General features: G+C 45.9%; 1 protein-coding gene across 1 annotated transcript in view; it reads right to left on the bottom strand.

Moving 5' to 3' along the window:
- Window positions 1-15,000, bottom strand: part of LOC310799587 (uncharacterized protein) — a gene marked incomplete at its 5' end in the record, with an annotated part of 135,589 nt that overhangs the window by 48,265 nt on the left and 72,324 nt on the right. Inside the window, 5 exon segments of the mRNA XM_083662176.1 lie at window positions 61-128; window positions 3,727-3,892; window positions 9,602-9,713; window positions 10,010-10,052; window positions 13,281-13,400. Coding sequence (XP_083518302.1) covers window positions 61-128; window positions 3,727-3,892; window positions 9,602-9,713; window positions 10,010-10,052; window positions 13,281-13,400 — 509 coding nt within the window.

The following is a 15,000-nucleotide window of genomic DNA, read 5'->3' as shown; positions in this document are numbered from 1 at the left end:
CAGTACTAATCATGATGTCATGATGTGAATGGAATGACACTTTGATGACGATGCTCTCACCTTCATCTTGACCTTGGCACACACAGGGAGACTGTCCCTGCAGCTCTTATGGACAAAAGCATTACAGTCTGCAAGAAGAAACAACAAGCAACAAGAACACTCAGTGAAAACTGTGGTGTGTGTGTGTGTGTGTGTGTGTGTGTGTGTGTGTGTGTGTGTGTGTGTGTGTGTGTGTGTGTGTGGGGAGGGGGGGGCGGGTGTGTGTGTGTGTGTGTGGGGGGGGGGGGGGGGGGGGGGGGGGGGGACTGGCTTCCAGAGGCGGCCAGGAAACTCCACCAGCCCACTAATGAAAGCCAGACTGGAACAGAACATGTGATGCAACCGAGGGGTAACACACACTGCTGATGGGAAAAAATGAGAGAGAGAGAGAGAGAGACTCAGGAACGAGACACACACACACACACACACACACACACACACACACAGACACACAGGCGCATACAAACTCAAACATTAAGTTGCATGGGAAATGTTCTATTTCCTCTTTTGCATTTTATTTCCAAAACAAAAATAAAATACGAAAGGTCAACTCAAGTAATCTGATCTCATGTAGTCAACCAAGGACTCAAGTTGTCTTCTATCCTACTAACAGTTACGACCAGACTTAGTTGTTTGTGTGTCATCTGTCACTTTGTAAGAGTGGTGTTACATGTTGAGTGGATTTCTGACTGTGAAAAGATCCTCTTTATACGCCACTGCACCTGTGCACCAGGTACCAAACTAAAGCAGTGCACCAGGAAGCACCAGTGAGAGAAACAGCCCGACAGCAATGCTCCATCAATCTTATGACATGTTCATGTTTCAGAGTTCAAAGACAACAGAGCTATAGTGGTATTAGGTTGAGTCGATGTCTCGTCATAGATGCTGGGGTAGCTGGCTGGGGGCGTGGTCAGGGCGGGGTAAATCCTCCCGTTCTCCCCCTTCAGCATAGTTAGCGTTTAGCTGCGAGCCCAGCCCAGGCAGACAGGATCGGGGATTTGACCCCCGCAGTAAACGCACATCTGAACAGACGTCTATGTACCTGCTCTAGAATCCCCAATCCTGTAGTGTAGAGCCGCCGCACCGTCCTTTGGTGACTCAGCCCATTGAGATATATGGTTGCGGTTAAGGCTGTGCGATTAATCGATTTTGAATCGTAATCGAATTAATTAGTTAGGACGATGTTAAAAAAATGAAAATCGTAAAATCGTTTTTTTTTTTTTTTTTTTTTTTTTTTTTTTTTTTTTAATTTTCACTTTAACTAGGGTAAGTACGTTACGCGGGGCGGCTCTCTCTCATGTACGCATGCTGCTACTTGTGTAAAGTCTCTCTAGAGGCTGTGATACTGGCTACTAAAAACAGCAGCACAATGGACTTATTTCAACACCTCCGACCAAAAAGCAGCTTGTTGCAGGCTGTAGCCTACAAGATAACGATTGCCACAACACACTCACGCGCGCACACGAACACAGACATTATCACCGGACGATGAAACGTTGCCAGTTCACATAATAACAAAACAACACGTGAGGCCACCGAGTACTGATAGATTGGCTGTATTCATGGCTGCCTCAGCTGACTCACCTGTCCCCTGTGTGTCTGAATTTCCCCCTAACTGCTATCGCAGTTCCACGCATTCCTGTTGTGACTTTGTGTTATTCTAGTACAGATATAACTCCGAGCACGGGTGGTCGCTTAGACACTAATATAATTATCTCACGGAGGAACACGCAAATCCACCAGTGTCAAGTTAGCAAGCAACAGCCAGGAAGTTAAGCATAGCAGCTGCAAGCTAAAACAGGAAGTTGAGTTGTTCTACCTTCAGAGTAAAAGCGTAAATTGTCTTATGGAAAAAAGGGGGGAAAAGAGCTCTGCAGGGCAACAAATGTTTAGAGAAGTATAATAGTATAATAAATCGAAATCGAAATCGAAAATCGAGTTTTGAGAGAAAAAATCGTCAATTTTAGTTTTAGGCAAAATCGCACAGCCCTAGTTGCCGTAGTAACATTTTGTGGGCGTTCCCACACAGACCGACATGCATGTTTCCCAAAGAACAGAAATGTAAGACATGATGCAGAAAACTGAAAATCTATCAGACATTCCAACATGTTGTTGACATTGTGCTCTTCTGCAAGGCACTGTCAGGGTTAGGGGTTCAAATCCAACTTGGGCCAACATGTTAAAAGTGTATCAACTCATGTTACTGTACGGAGCTGTGTGTGTACTGTATGCTATGTGATAGATGGCTTGAGAATGAGCACCACAGCAAAACCATCTTAACATTCCTGCACTACAATGGTTTTCCGCTCTGAATTGGTTTTATGGGGATTGTTACCCGCTGGATGTCAGAACGTCTCAGTAACTCCAGCTCATCTCAGACAAAGCATCACTGTGTTGGTCTGCTGAGTGGACATCAGCCAAACATCTGCAGGCTGAAAAAAGACCCTCACAGCTTCTGTGGCTCCTACAATCCAAAGCAGACTGACTGTGCCAGTCTGAGGGCGTGGCACATTGTGAGCGTAGAGAGGAGGCAGAGAGGAGCGCTGGGATCCAGCACAGAGCTGCTCTCTCCTTTTGTCTACGTTCTTTTGGGGCTCCGCCAAGGTTCCTGCAATAAACGACATCCTCTTTGGGCAAAACAACACACAACTGTTTTGCTGTTGTTTGTAGTGGTGACGCCTGACTGGGTTACATGACTAAGCAGCCATGTTCATTCACTTCATACAGAACATGAAGCCGCTTCAACAACAACGTGTGTGTGTGGTTTACATTCACATTCACATTCACACCGCAGGCAGTTACAGCTAACTGCCAAAGTAAAGACACTTCAGTAAATGAGGGATGTCAAGTATTGGAAGCAGGTGCTTCCACACAGGTCTGGGACCAGTTGCACAAAGCACCTTAGGTTAAGATTCGGTTAGGTCAGAGTTAAGGTGTCCATAAAATAGAATCGGCTGCACAAAACACCCTTAAATCTTCTCCATAAGGTTAAAACATTTTGAGGAAAACATTAAGCACAAGATTTAAGGGTGTTTTGTGCAGCCGATTCTATTTTATGGACACCTTAACTCTGACCCTAAGGGAAAACTTAACTTAAGGTGCTTGTGCAACTGGGCCCTGGTCCCTAAGATAATTAATCAATTAATGTCCCATCATGCTTAGAGTGTGGCGTCCCTCCAATAGGGTTCAGACACAGAGTCAATGTCAAAGCATCCCTGAAGCTGGACCAAACCCCTGCTAAACACTTGATTTCCGTTCTCCGTCTGGCAGTTCTCTGTGTGACTGTGACCTATCACAGCTTAGCGTGGTTTTAAATGACAGCAATCTTACAGCAGATAGGGACCCTGATCAGTGCTCTCCACAAGCATCAGGACCCTGATCAGTGCTTTAGTTTCCACAAGCATCAGAAAGAAAGAAAGAAACCTCTGATATTACTTTAAGAAAACATCACCGTCACTTAAAATACAAAGTTAAAACTCACACGTGGCTGCAATGACCCGCCCACACGGTCACACCCCCCCACAGGAAACCACAGCAGCAGCAACAACAAACCAATCAACAGCAGAGAAAAAGACATAGCCCCACCCACACATCTCTGCAAAGATAAAAATCCCCCCCCTGGTCCACGAGAGAGAGAGAAAGACGAAAAGAAAGAAAGAGAGAGAGAAAGAGGAGGCGTGGTCTTACGTGTGCAGTGGAAAGTCTCCTTGGTGTTGAAGGCCTTGGTACACTGGGAGCAGCGGGCAGCCTGGGCCGGGGACGAGCCCAGCGACGTGAAGACATGTCCGTTCAGCGTCCTCTTGTCCTTCTCCTTGCTCTCTCTGTCTTTCTCCTTTTTGTCCCGGTCCTTTTCCTGCACAGGAAGTGACACATGGTGAGAACACACAACACAAAAACACAACCATGTCTTCACGATATGAACAGCCAAGTGCACGTTGACAACACCACAGGACTCCAAACACCAAGCATAACACACACTGTAGTGATCTGTGGAGGAGACTAACTTAACCCATTGATACCTGATGCAGCATTTGTGTGTGTATCCCTTTAAGATCGCGAACCGCGTTAACGCGGTTCGCGATCTTAAAGGGATACACACACAAATGAGGGATATACACGCAAATGCTGCATCAGGTATCAATGGGTTAACAGACACTGACAACACATCTCAGCGTTTTGGCCGGCTGCCATCTGAATCCAGCAGAGAAACACAAAAAGTCTGATGCTGCACACAGCAGGAGGCTTAGCTTATTAAACCATGCCTCATTTATGTTGGCAACAAATTCATCTTTTTTTAAGATGGTCTCTTTAGCAGTTTGTCTGAGCCAAAACACAGTGGGACCCCCCCCCCCCCCCCCACCACTAAATAACGGACGACGCTATTCCTTTTGTACATTTGAGTCATTTAGCCGAAGCTCCTATTCAGAGAAAGGGGAAGAAAGGGCTTCAGTGTCTTACGCAAGGACACTGTGACATCACTGTGACATCACACACTTTTGACGACTGATGGCCACACATTGGCTGGGAATCCAACCTTTGACCTTTCCTTTAAGCAGGGAGGGGCGGCCTCTCTAAAAAGCCACCGGGTGAGGAAGTGCTGTTTAAAGCGGTTTGTTTGGTGGTGTCTCCGCGGCGCTGCTGAATCACGACCCAGTAAAGTGATGCAGAGGAGAACAGAACAGAACACAGCTCTTTTATTCTGTTGGATTGACATCACAGAGACTCCACCCAAACCCAGAGGAAATGGCAGAATGGAGTTTCCAGCTTTGGGGCCTCTCGGCTTTGAGAGGAACCGCAAAAGCTCAGACGTTACTGTATTAAGTGCTCATTATTTTAATTCAACAGCTTTGAGATACCACAAGGCCGAGTCAAAGAGCCGTTTACATTTACAGCCATTACAACACTTGGCATCCATTCATTCGCACTTCCTGCAACAGTAGCTGTGTAACCAAGCAACCAAGACAGCGGGGAAATACCACGTCAAAAACGGTTGCACATTGGAAGCCGAGTAACGTTTGGAAACGCATTCGAAGCCGGGAAGATTCTCAGCAAAAGTCTCTGTTTATGCAAAGTCACAGACGCACAGGGAAAAGTAATCACCTTTGACGATGTAAACCAGAGATTAGTTTAATCTCTGGTCGTATGCCGGAATCCTGAGGTTAAATTCAAGACCTTTTTAAGACCCTTTCAATATATTTTAAGAACTCATACACCACGTTCCTCACATTCAGCGACAGGTGTGTGAATCACAAGTTTCATCACGATACGATATTATATCGATTCTTTAGACAACAATACGATATTTGCTGACATCACAAAATCTGCCACGATACGACTTTGATTCAATTCAGGGGTCTGCGATCGATATGAGATATATGCCAATTCTTTTTTACACAATCGGCTACAAAATGTAATCGCTCCTCAAATGGTGATTAAGACTTTTTAAGACTTTTTAAGGGCCTTCATTTTCCCTAAATTGATTCATCAACTTTTAATACTTTTCAAGAGCCTTAATTAAAACAAACAGGAATGCATTGAGAGACATATACTGTAACAGACAATGAGCTCACCACAGTGCACTAAAGCCATGGGGACTTTTCTCTTTCGACATATCATCATTCACTCAAATTTGAGTAAGAATCCAAAGAAAACACTTCATCAGCCTACCTGCCGCCAACTTCTCCGCTTCAGCGAGAAGCCATGGCCCTCTAAGAACCTCCTGTGTAACATCCCGGGCCCTCTAAGAACCTCGTGTAGAACATCCCAGGCCCTCTAAGAACCTCGTGTAGAACATCCGACGCTCTGTCCGAGCGGATGAGTGGACTAAGCTATACCGGCACACCCGAGCTCCACCGGGGGAAGCTGCAATGAGGAAGTGACTGGCTCTCTGCAACAAGTGCTCTTTCTGCAATGACCCTGAAGTTTGGTACAGACGCTATGATGAAACGACCAACCTGCTACATCCTCCTCTCAAGTTCAAGTTCAACTTTCAACTTTATTGTCGTCATATACCGGCAACATCGAAAACAGCTGTCACCTGCAATGAGATTCTTGTACTCGGAGCCCACTCAACTTCACTGTAGTAAAACAACATCAAAATAAATATCAAGTATTAAAATCGGGTAAAAACATACTGAGCAATAAGTAAAAACAGAACAAACCCCCCAAAGACATTTGAGGATGTCATCTTGGGGTTTGGGAAACACTGACAAAGTTTTTCACCATTTTGTCGGCCAAACAACTAATTGATGAATCAAGAAAATACTCGAGAGATTAATCCACAATGAAAATAGTGGTTAGTTGCAGCCCGACTCGATCTATATATCTATAGATATATCTATAGATATATCTATAGATATATAGATATACAGTATCTATAGATATATATACATAAATATATATCGATCTACTGTATATACATAAATATATATCGATCTACTGTATATACATAAATATATATCGATCTATATACATAAATATATATCGATCTATATACATAAATATATATCGATCTATATACATAAATATATATAGATATATATATAGATATATATACATAAATATATATCGATAGAGGAATTCAGGGTTGTCTGACAGGGAGGAACCAAAGGAATAAAACATCAAAGAGAGGATGAGCTAAGAGAGGCCTGATAAATGAAACATGTCTGGTGATTTTCAAGACTTCCTGATATTCTCCTAAATGAGAGATGGACTTCAATAAAAATATTTACTATCTGCTATGCATGCAATCTGTAATGCTGAGGAAGCCCATTGCAGCCACAACAGGTTGGTTCTTCTGTTGGGAGATAGAGGAACCAGACACAGGCCATGCTGAGCTAACAGGTTGGTTCTTCTGTTGGGAGATAGAGGAACCAGACACAGGCCATGCTGAACTAACAGGTTGGTTCTTCTGTTGGGAGATAGAGGAACCAGACACAGGCCATGCTGAGCTAACAGGTTGGTTCTTCTGTTGGGAGATAGAGGAACCAGACACAGGCCATGCTGAGCTAACAGGTTGGTTCTTCTGTTGGGAGATAGAGGAACCAGACACAGGCCATGCTGAGCTCAGGTTGGTTCTTCTGTTGGGAGATAGAGGAACCAGACACAGGCCATGCTGAGCTCAGGTTGGTTCTTCTGTTGGGAGATAGAGGAACCAGACACAGGCCATGCTGAGCTCAGGTTGGTTCTTCTGTTGGGAGATAGAGGAACCAGACACAGGCCATGCTGAGCTCAGGTTGGTTCTTCTGTTGGGAGATAGAGGAACCAGACACAGGCCATGCTGAGCTCAGGTTGGTTCTTCTGTTGGGAGATAGAGGAACCAGACACAGGCCATGCTGAGCTCAGGTTGGTTCTTCTGTTGGGAGATAGAGGAACCAGACACAGGCCATGCTGAGCTAACAGGTTGGTTCTTCTGTTGGGAGATAGAGGAACCAGACACAGGCCATGCTGAGCTCAGGTTGGTTCTTCTGTTGGGAGATAGAGGAACCAGACACAGGCCATGCTGAGCTCAGGTTGGTTCTTCTGTTGGGAGATAGAGGAACCAGACACAGGCCATGCTGAGCTCAGGTTGGTTCTTCTGTTGGGAGATAGAGGAACCAGACACAGGCCATGCTGAGCTCAGGTTGGTTCTTCTGTTGGGAGATAGAGGAACCAGACACAGGCCATGCTGAGCTAACAGGTTGGTTCTTCTGTTGGGAGATAGAGGAACCAGACACAGGCCATGCTGAGCTAACAGGTTGGTTCTTCTGTTGGGAGATAGAGGAACCAGACACAGGCCATGCTGAGCTAAGCTTCAGACTCCTTCTGTCACTTTAAAGCAAAGCGCTGACTGAAGTCAGACAGAGGAGATAAACAAAACAGTAAACTCCGTCTTACTGCTTTACTTCCTGTCCGCCTCTCCGTGCCTTGTTTGTTTCTGCTAGGCCTTCACAATCATCTAAATTGCAATATTTTACTACGACAATATCCAAATTGAAATATTGAGTACCGCAATTTCCAAATGGCAAAATACTGTGGTACTACTGCAGTTTCTAAATCACAAGAAGCTTGGACATGTGGATATAAGATGGAAAATATTGTGCAGCAAATAATTTCTCATCAAAACTAATAATCATGAAAAGAGTTCATAGAATAATCAGGATTGTGATCATATCTTTGTCTGCAGCTGCAACAGCAAAAAAAAAAAAGCAATATCATAACAATAACAAAACAATAACCAGCTTTGTTGAATATATGTTTTCTTAGGAGAGTCATAACCAACTAGTGTGAGTTATGTTTTCTAATTTTGCTCACTTACACTTACTATGCAAAAAAGGCCTACTCTATTCCCGAAAGATAAGACATTATCATTTACAGATAAGGTAAATGAGAGCACAGTGGTGGACCAGAGGTTGGAGATGTAGGGTTGTGACCAGAATGTTGCTGGTTCAACACCTGGATCTCATGGGAACATAATGGATGGAAAGTCATGAGAAATACTCTCTCTTCCTTCAATAAATAGCTAATTGATCAAGGCACTTAACTCTAAGTGCTCCAGTGCAGTTGCTCAATGCCACCAGTAGAAGGCTGTGGTTGTAGTGGGAAGCTCCAGGGTCAATGTGTGTTAGTTAGGTAGTGTATAATGTGAGGTGGGATGAGGGTCAAGAGCAGCCTGGAGCTCGATGAGCCGTCCTTCCCTGGAGGGACTCATGTGCTTGGCTCTTTGCGTCCTCAGGATACACTCAGGCAGGCTGAAAACTAGGTAGACTTGAAAAGCTCCTGCTGTGGTAGCAGTGTTGCTGTAACTAAGAATCACTGAACAAAACAGTTCATTTGTGGGTTGACTTCTTCACCACAGAGAGAAAATCACCAAGCTGCTTAAAGGAGATTTCTGTTTTTTTTTACAACCCGGACCTTATTTCCAGCTTTAAATATGACTTTTATTAAGTCACTTTGATCAGTTTGGTTTGATCGACATGCGTTGAAACGATAATATGTTTTGAACTGTAAATGAGGAATACGGGGCATGTGAAATGTGTCTATTTACGTCGTGTAAATGGCTTATTTTCTGACACACCGCGGCTCATATCGTTATTATATCATAGAGACAATGAGGAAAATGAACGATGTATTTACCTTGCTGCAGCTGCTCTGTTTGCTGTCCGTCACATTGGTAGATAGCAGCTCCACAGTTTGTTTGTAATCCATATAAGGTTATTCCAGCTCAAATAAATATGCGCGGCCATCGAATACAAATGCATCGTCCATCATCTCGAAATCAGATATTATCAGTGGTGTTATCACCATGCTATGCTACAGATCAGATATGATCAGTGGTGTTATCACCATGCTATGCTACAGATCAAAACAGCAAGTTGAAAGCACATCATCACATGAACATGACTTAAAAATCATATTTAAAGCTGGAAATTGAGCGAGGGGCGAGCTTTTTCCACGCTTTGTCTTGGGGGAGGCCCACAGTCTTGGACTTTGAAAACCCCTGTTCTATAGCAATGCTTATCAACCCAATCTGAATCCCTTTGAAATCTTTTGATGTAGCTCACACAACTCCATGTTTCCTCACCCTGGTTTTCTTAGACATCTTGTTCTTGAGGTAGCTGAAGGTCCGGCTGACCTTCGTCACATTCTTCCCCTCAGCGTCGCTCCGCAGAGGACCAGGCTCCTCCTCTGATATGCTGGAAGACACACACACTTTGAACTATCTCAGATAGGGTGGTTTCACAATCCATACAGTCGTACAAGCAGAAAAAGGAAGGTCTTTGGTGAGTAGTGGTTCTACAGTAATAATAACTCAAAGAAACCCCTGACTTGTTCATCAACAACAACAACAACAACAAAACTTCAGGATAAAGATTATTTTCTGGTAGTATATGGAACCCTGTTTGTTTAGAGTGTGCAGATCTCAGATGCGCTCATGATCTGAGATGAAGGCATCTGAGCAGTGAACAGCAGCAGATCCAGAGGCACTGACCTGTATGCCAGGGATCCAGAGGCGCTGGAAAATGACCTCATACCTGGAATGAAACAGGAGAGGAGATGAGCACTAGGACAGACCTTCAGACAAACAGATCATCATGTCTATGATGATGTTTTAATCCTCTATTCATCAGCCCAGGGGGAAATCTTCTGTCCTCCTCTGGTTGGGGAGCGGGGTCAGCCAGGTATCATGGTAATAAAGGGCACACTTGCTGTTGAACCTGAGAAGCTCTGGTTGGGGGATGAGCTCACTAACCGCTACGCCATCCTGCCACCATTAAATGCAAGTTAATGACCTCACTGGCCTAATGGTTAGATAATCAAGCTTGTGAACAGGGTAGTTCAAACCTCAGCTGGGACTGCAGATTAAATTTCACTTCCTAGCTAATTCTGGGACAGTTTGTGACTGTCCATCGTCCCTGTCAAATAAACAAAATAAACAAATAAAATAAACAAATAAAACTCTGGACATGGCAAAAGAGTGAGACATGCCCTCCTCTCCCTCCACAACTACCTTTAATGCCAATAAGTAAGGCGTTGAAGCTTTAGGTGTTCCAGGGGAGCACCTGAACAGGTGTAAGGCATTTCACCTTTAGGTGTTCTAGGGCAGTGGTCCCCAACCACCGGGCCGCGGACCGGTACCGGGCCGCAACGCATTTGGTACCGGCCTATAATAAACATATTATAGGCTGTGTGTGGTAGTTGAAACATAGTTTCAAGTTGGCGTTTATTTATGTTTGTAGTTGAAACAAAAACATAAATACTGTATAGGCTACATACAGTACAACACAAAAGGCTGTTATTTACCCTTTGTCGCCACCTGGTGAGTAAATATATATGCAACTAAAACCATTAAAATTGACAACCGGTCCGCAACTTTTTTTTTCCATGTATCTACCGGTCCTTGGCACAAAAAAGGTTGGGAACCCCTGTTCTAGGGGAGCACCTGAACAGGTGTAAGGTGTTGAACCTTTAGGTGTTCCAGGGGAGCTGCTTAGTGGCCAACAGCAGAAGTGAGTGAGTTTTCATGGGAAGCATCATGCACGGTAAAGGTAAGCAGGGTTGTGGCACAGACATTCCCTGGAGAAAACTTAAGGGGAAGAAAGACTCTTATTGATGAAGTGTTTGTTCCAGATGGCATTTTGGAGCTCTCTCCCTGATTCCAGCCTAGCTGTGGCTTCAGTCTGAACACAGAATATGAATTAAAAAACGAATATATGGAAATCAAAACATACATTAGAGACGTTTCCAAATAATCAGCACAGAGTCTGTACTTATTTGGTATCAGATAACTCATTGAATGCCATGGACGTCCTTCGACGTCCAATTAAATAGTGACGTAGAATGCCACGGACGTCCTTCGACGTCCAATGCGTTTTTTGACGGTGGGACGTCGATCAAAGCCTTCCGCAGCTCCTGTACAACTATAGTAGCTATTGGAGGTGTATAACCTATTTTACGGACTCATTAGGTGGCGACAGTGCTTGCTCGGTGCAGTCCAGATTAGAGACAGGTCCGAGAAACAGCCTAAAAGCCGTGGATCAAAGACAACCCGATGCATGCTCCCAGAGCCATTTGCTCTGTCGCGGGAGCTGACATTGGCTCCGAACAGGAGTCAATCCGCGCTCACAACTGAGCCCCTCTGTCCCTGTCTGTCTGTCTGTCTGTCTGTATAGTTTCTCCACCCGATTAGCAGACAGGAAAGCAGCCCCTGACGCCAAACCATTCAGCAATCCGGGTTGGCTCTTCCCTGCTGTGGCGCTGAGAGCCGACAGCAGCACACAAACGCAGCACTCCGAAAATATAATGGTTGCGTGAGGCTGTGTGCAGTGTGGGGAGGAGTTTACGGGGGGAGGGGGGGAGGGGGGTGGTGCACGCAGGGCATCACACAACAACTACGTCACTACATCAGAAAATATTATCTTCAGACTCAGTGAATGTGCTTGAAATGCTGCATTTCACAAAAGGCGGATTATCTCAGCTAATAATTTGAAAAGCCTGAAAACGCTGAAAACAACCTATCTTCTCCGGCTCATAACTAAAGAACGGAAAATGGTATCAATAAACTTTTTTTTGCTGATGATACAATAGAGCCAGCTCGTTCTTGTGCGTGTTCGGTGTTTACATAGTAATATCACACAATATTCTGTGGGCCTCGAGAAATCACTGAAAACGCTCTGAAAACTCTGGCACTGGGAGCATCCGTTCTCCAAAAGTGGCTGGCACTGAATGAGTTAAGTGTGGTCATGCCTACATTCCAGTGAACAACCTCACCTCTTTCTAAAGGCCCATTTCAACCAAATATTCTGATTTACACACAAATATGCAAAGCATGGCTGGCCTGCTCTGTATCAGAAAGACAAACAAGACAAAGAGGGCGGAGCTTTGGCCTGCCTGTGTTGATAGCAACGCAGTCAGGGAGACCCGAAAAGGATTGAGAACAGGGAGGAACGGCTCAGGGTCTTTAACTACAGGTGACAGGAGGAGCCGTGTGATCTAATGACATTTGATTCACTAGGGATGAGCACAAAGCCTACTACCCGAGGTAAAAGATGGAGGTAAAGCTCAACTCCTCGACAAGCCCGTTCTAATCATGCATTCACACTGCAAGCAACTTGAAAAAACACTCAGCATATACGTGGTTTGTTTGTGAAAAAGTTGGCTGCAGCTGAACTTTTGGCCCTTATGATGCGCTTAATGCTTAGTTGAACCAAACCCACTTCACAATGTCAACTGCATCCTTTTCAGGTGGACAAGCAACACGGGAGGCGGCTTTAGCTCAGGAGGTAGAGCGGGTCGGCCAATGACGCAAGGGTTGGCGGTTCGATCCCCGCTCTCTCCCAGCTGTTAATCGTTGTGTCCCTGGGCAAGACACTTAACCCTCCTTGCCTCGTATGATTGGTATGAATGTAGACATGAATGATGGTGGTTCGGAGGGGCCGTTGAGTGCCAATGTGTGGCTGCCACCACCGGTACGAATGGTGTGAACGAATAATCATACTGTGTCAGTGCTTTAAGCCTTGGAAAGGCGCTATATAAATCCAATGATTATAACACGTATTTAACTTTCATATTCACACATCGCACAGTGTGTGAACCCGGCCTGGAGGCCTTTGAGTCTGGGTTACAGCACCTTGCAGAGGGAAGGCAGGTCCAGGGCTCTGACCCTGCATCGGACTGAGCAGAGGTCTCTACTGGGGAACAGCTACTGTTCTGGTTCTGGCATCACTGCTATTTTCTACTGCCGCTAAGGCTAGCATACTTACTCAAGTCATCATCGCTAGACGTAGAGTCGTCAACAACAAACGGAGACTTAGATTTGGTGAGGATGGGAGAGAGGTTGAAAGAGAAGGGAATGCGCTTCTTACGTCGCAGACGTCCCACTGCTGGCGGGGGGCAGGGGAGAGAGAGAACCAGAGCAGACACTGATCACTCATTACAAACTGACAGCACAACCCACTGCCAACACAGACCTGCTGTATGGTACTGACAGCACAATCCACTGCCAACACAGACCTGCTGTATGGTGCTGACAGCACAATCCACTGCCAACATAGACCTGCTGTATGGTGCTGACAGCACAACCCACTGCCAACACAGACCTGCTGTATGGTACTGACAGCACAACCCACTGCCAACACAGACCTGCTGTATGGTACTGACAGCACAATCCACTGCCAACACAGACCTGCTGTATGGTGCTGACAGCACAACCCACTGCCAACACAGACCTGCTGTATGGTGGTGACAGCACAACCCACTGCCAACACAGACCTGCTGTATGGTGGTGACAGCACAACCCACTGCCAACACAGACCTGCTGTATGGTGCTGACAGCACAACCCACTGCCAACACAGACCTGCTGCTGTATGGTACTGACAGCACAATCCACTGCCAACACAGACCTGCTGTATGGTGCTGCTGACAGCACAATCCACTGGCAACACAGACCTGCTGTATGGTGCTGACAGCACAATCCACTGCCAACACAGACCTGCTGTATGGTGCTGACAGCACAACCCACTGCCAACACAGACCTGCTGCTGTATGGTACTGACAGCACAATCCACTGCCAACACAGACCTGCTGTATGGTGCTGCTGACAGCACAATCCACTGCCAACACAGACCTGCTGTATGGTGCTGACAGCACAATCCACTGCCAACACAGACCTGCTGTATGGTGCTGACAGCACAATCCACTGCCAACACAGACCTGCTGTATGGTGCTGACAGCACAATCCACTGCCAACACAGACCTGCTGTATGGTACTGACAGCACAACCCACTGTCAACACAGACCTGCTGTATGGTGCTGACAGCACAATCCACTGCCAACACAGACCTGCTGTATGGTGCTGACAGCACAACCCACTGTCAACACAGACCTGCTGTATGGTGGTGACAGCACAACCCACTGCCAACACAGACCTGCTGTATGGTGCTGACAGCACAATCCACTGCCAACATAGACCTGCTGTATGGTGCTGACAGCACAATCCACTGCCAACACAGACCTGCTGTATGGTGGTGACAACACAATCCACTGCCAACACAGACCTGCTGTATGGTGCTGACAGCACAATCCACTGCCAACACAGACCTGCTGTATGGTGCTGACAGCACAACCCACTGCCAACACAGACCTGCTGTATGGTGGTGACAGCACAACCCACTGCCAACACAGACCTGCTGTATGGTGCTGACAGCACAATCCACTGCCAACATAGACCTGCTGTATGGTGCTGACAGCACAATCCACTGCCAACACAGACCTGCTGTATGGTGGTGACAACACAATCCACTGCCAACACAGACCTGCTGTATGGTGCTGACAGCACAATCCACTGCCAACACAGACCTGCTGTATGGTGCTGACAGCACAACCCACTGCCAACACAGACCTGCTGTATGGTACTGACAGCACAATCCACTGCCAACACAGACCTGCTGTATGGTGCTGACAGCAGCAACAAAGCAGCGTAT

Source organism: Poromitra crassiceps (assembly GCF_964638095.1).
Source record: "Poromitra crassiceps genome assembly, chromosome: 28".
Taxonomy (NCBI): domain Eukaryota; kingdom Metazoa; phylum Chordata; class Actinopteri; order Beryciformes; family Melamphaidae; genus Poromitra; species Poromitra crassiceps.
Note: the sequence above shows the minus strand (reverse complement) of the source record. Positions and strands in the feature narration are given on the sequence as shown.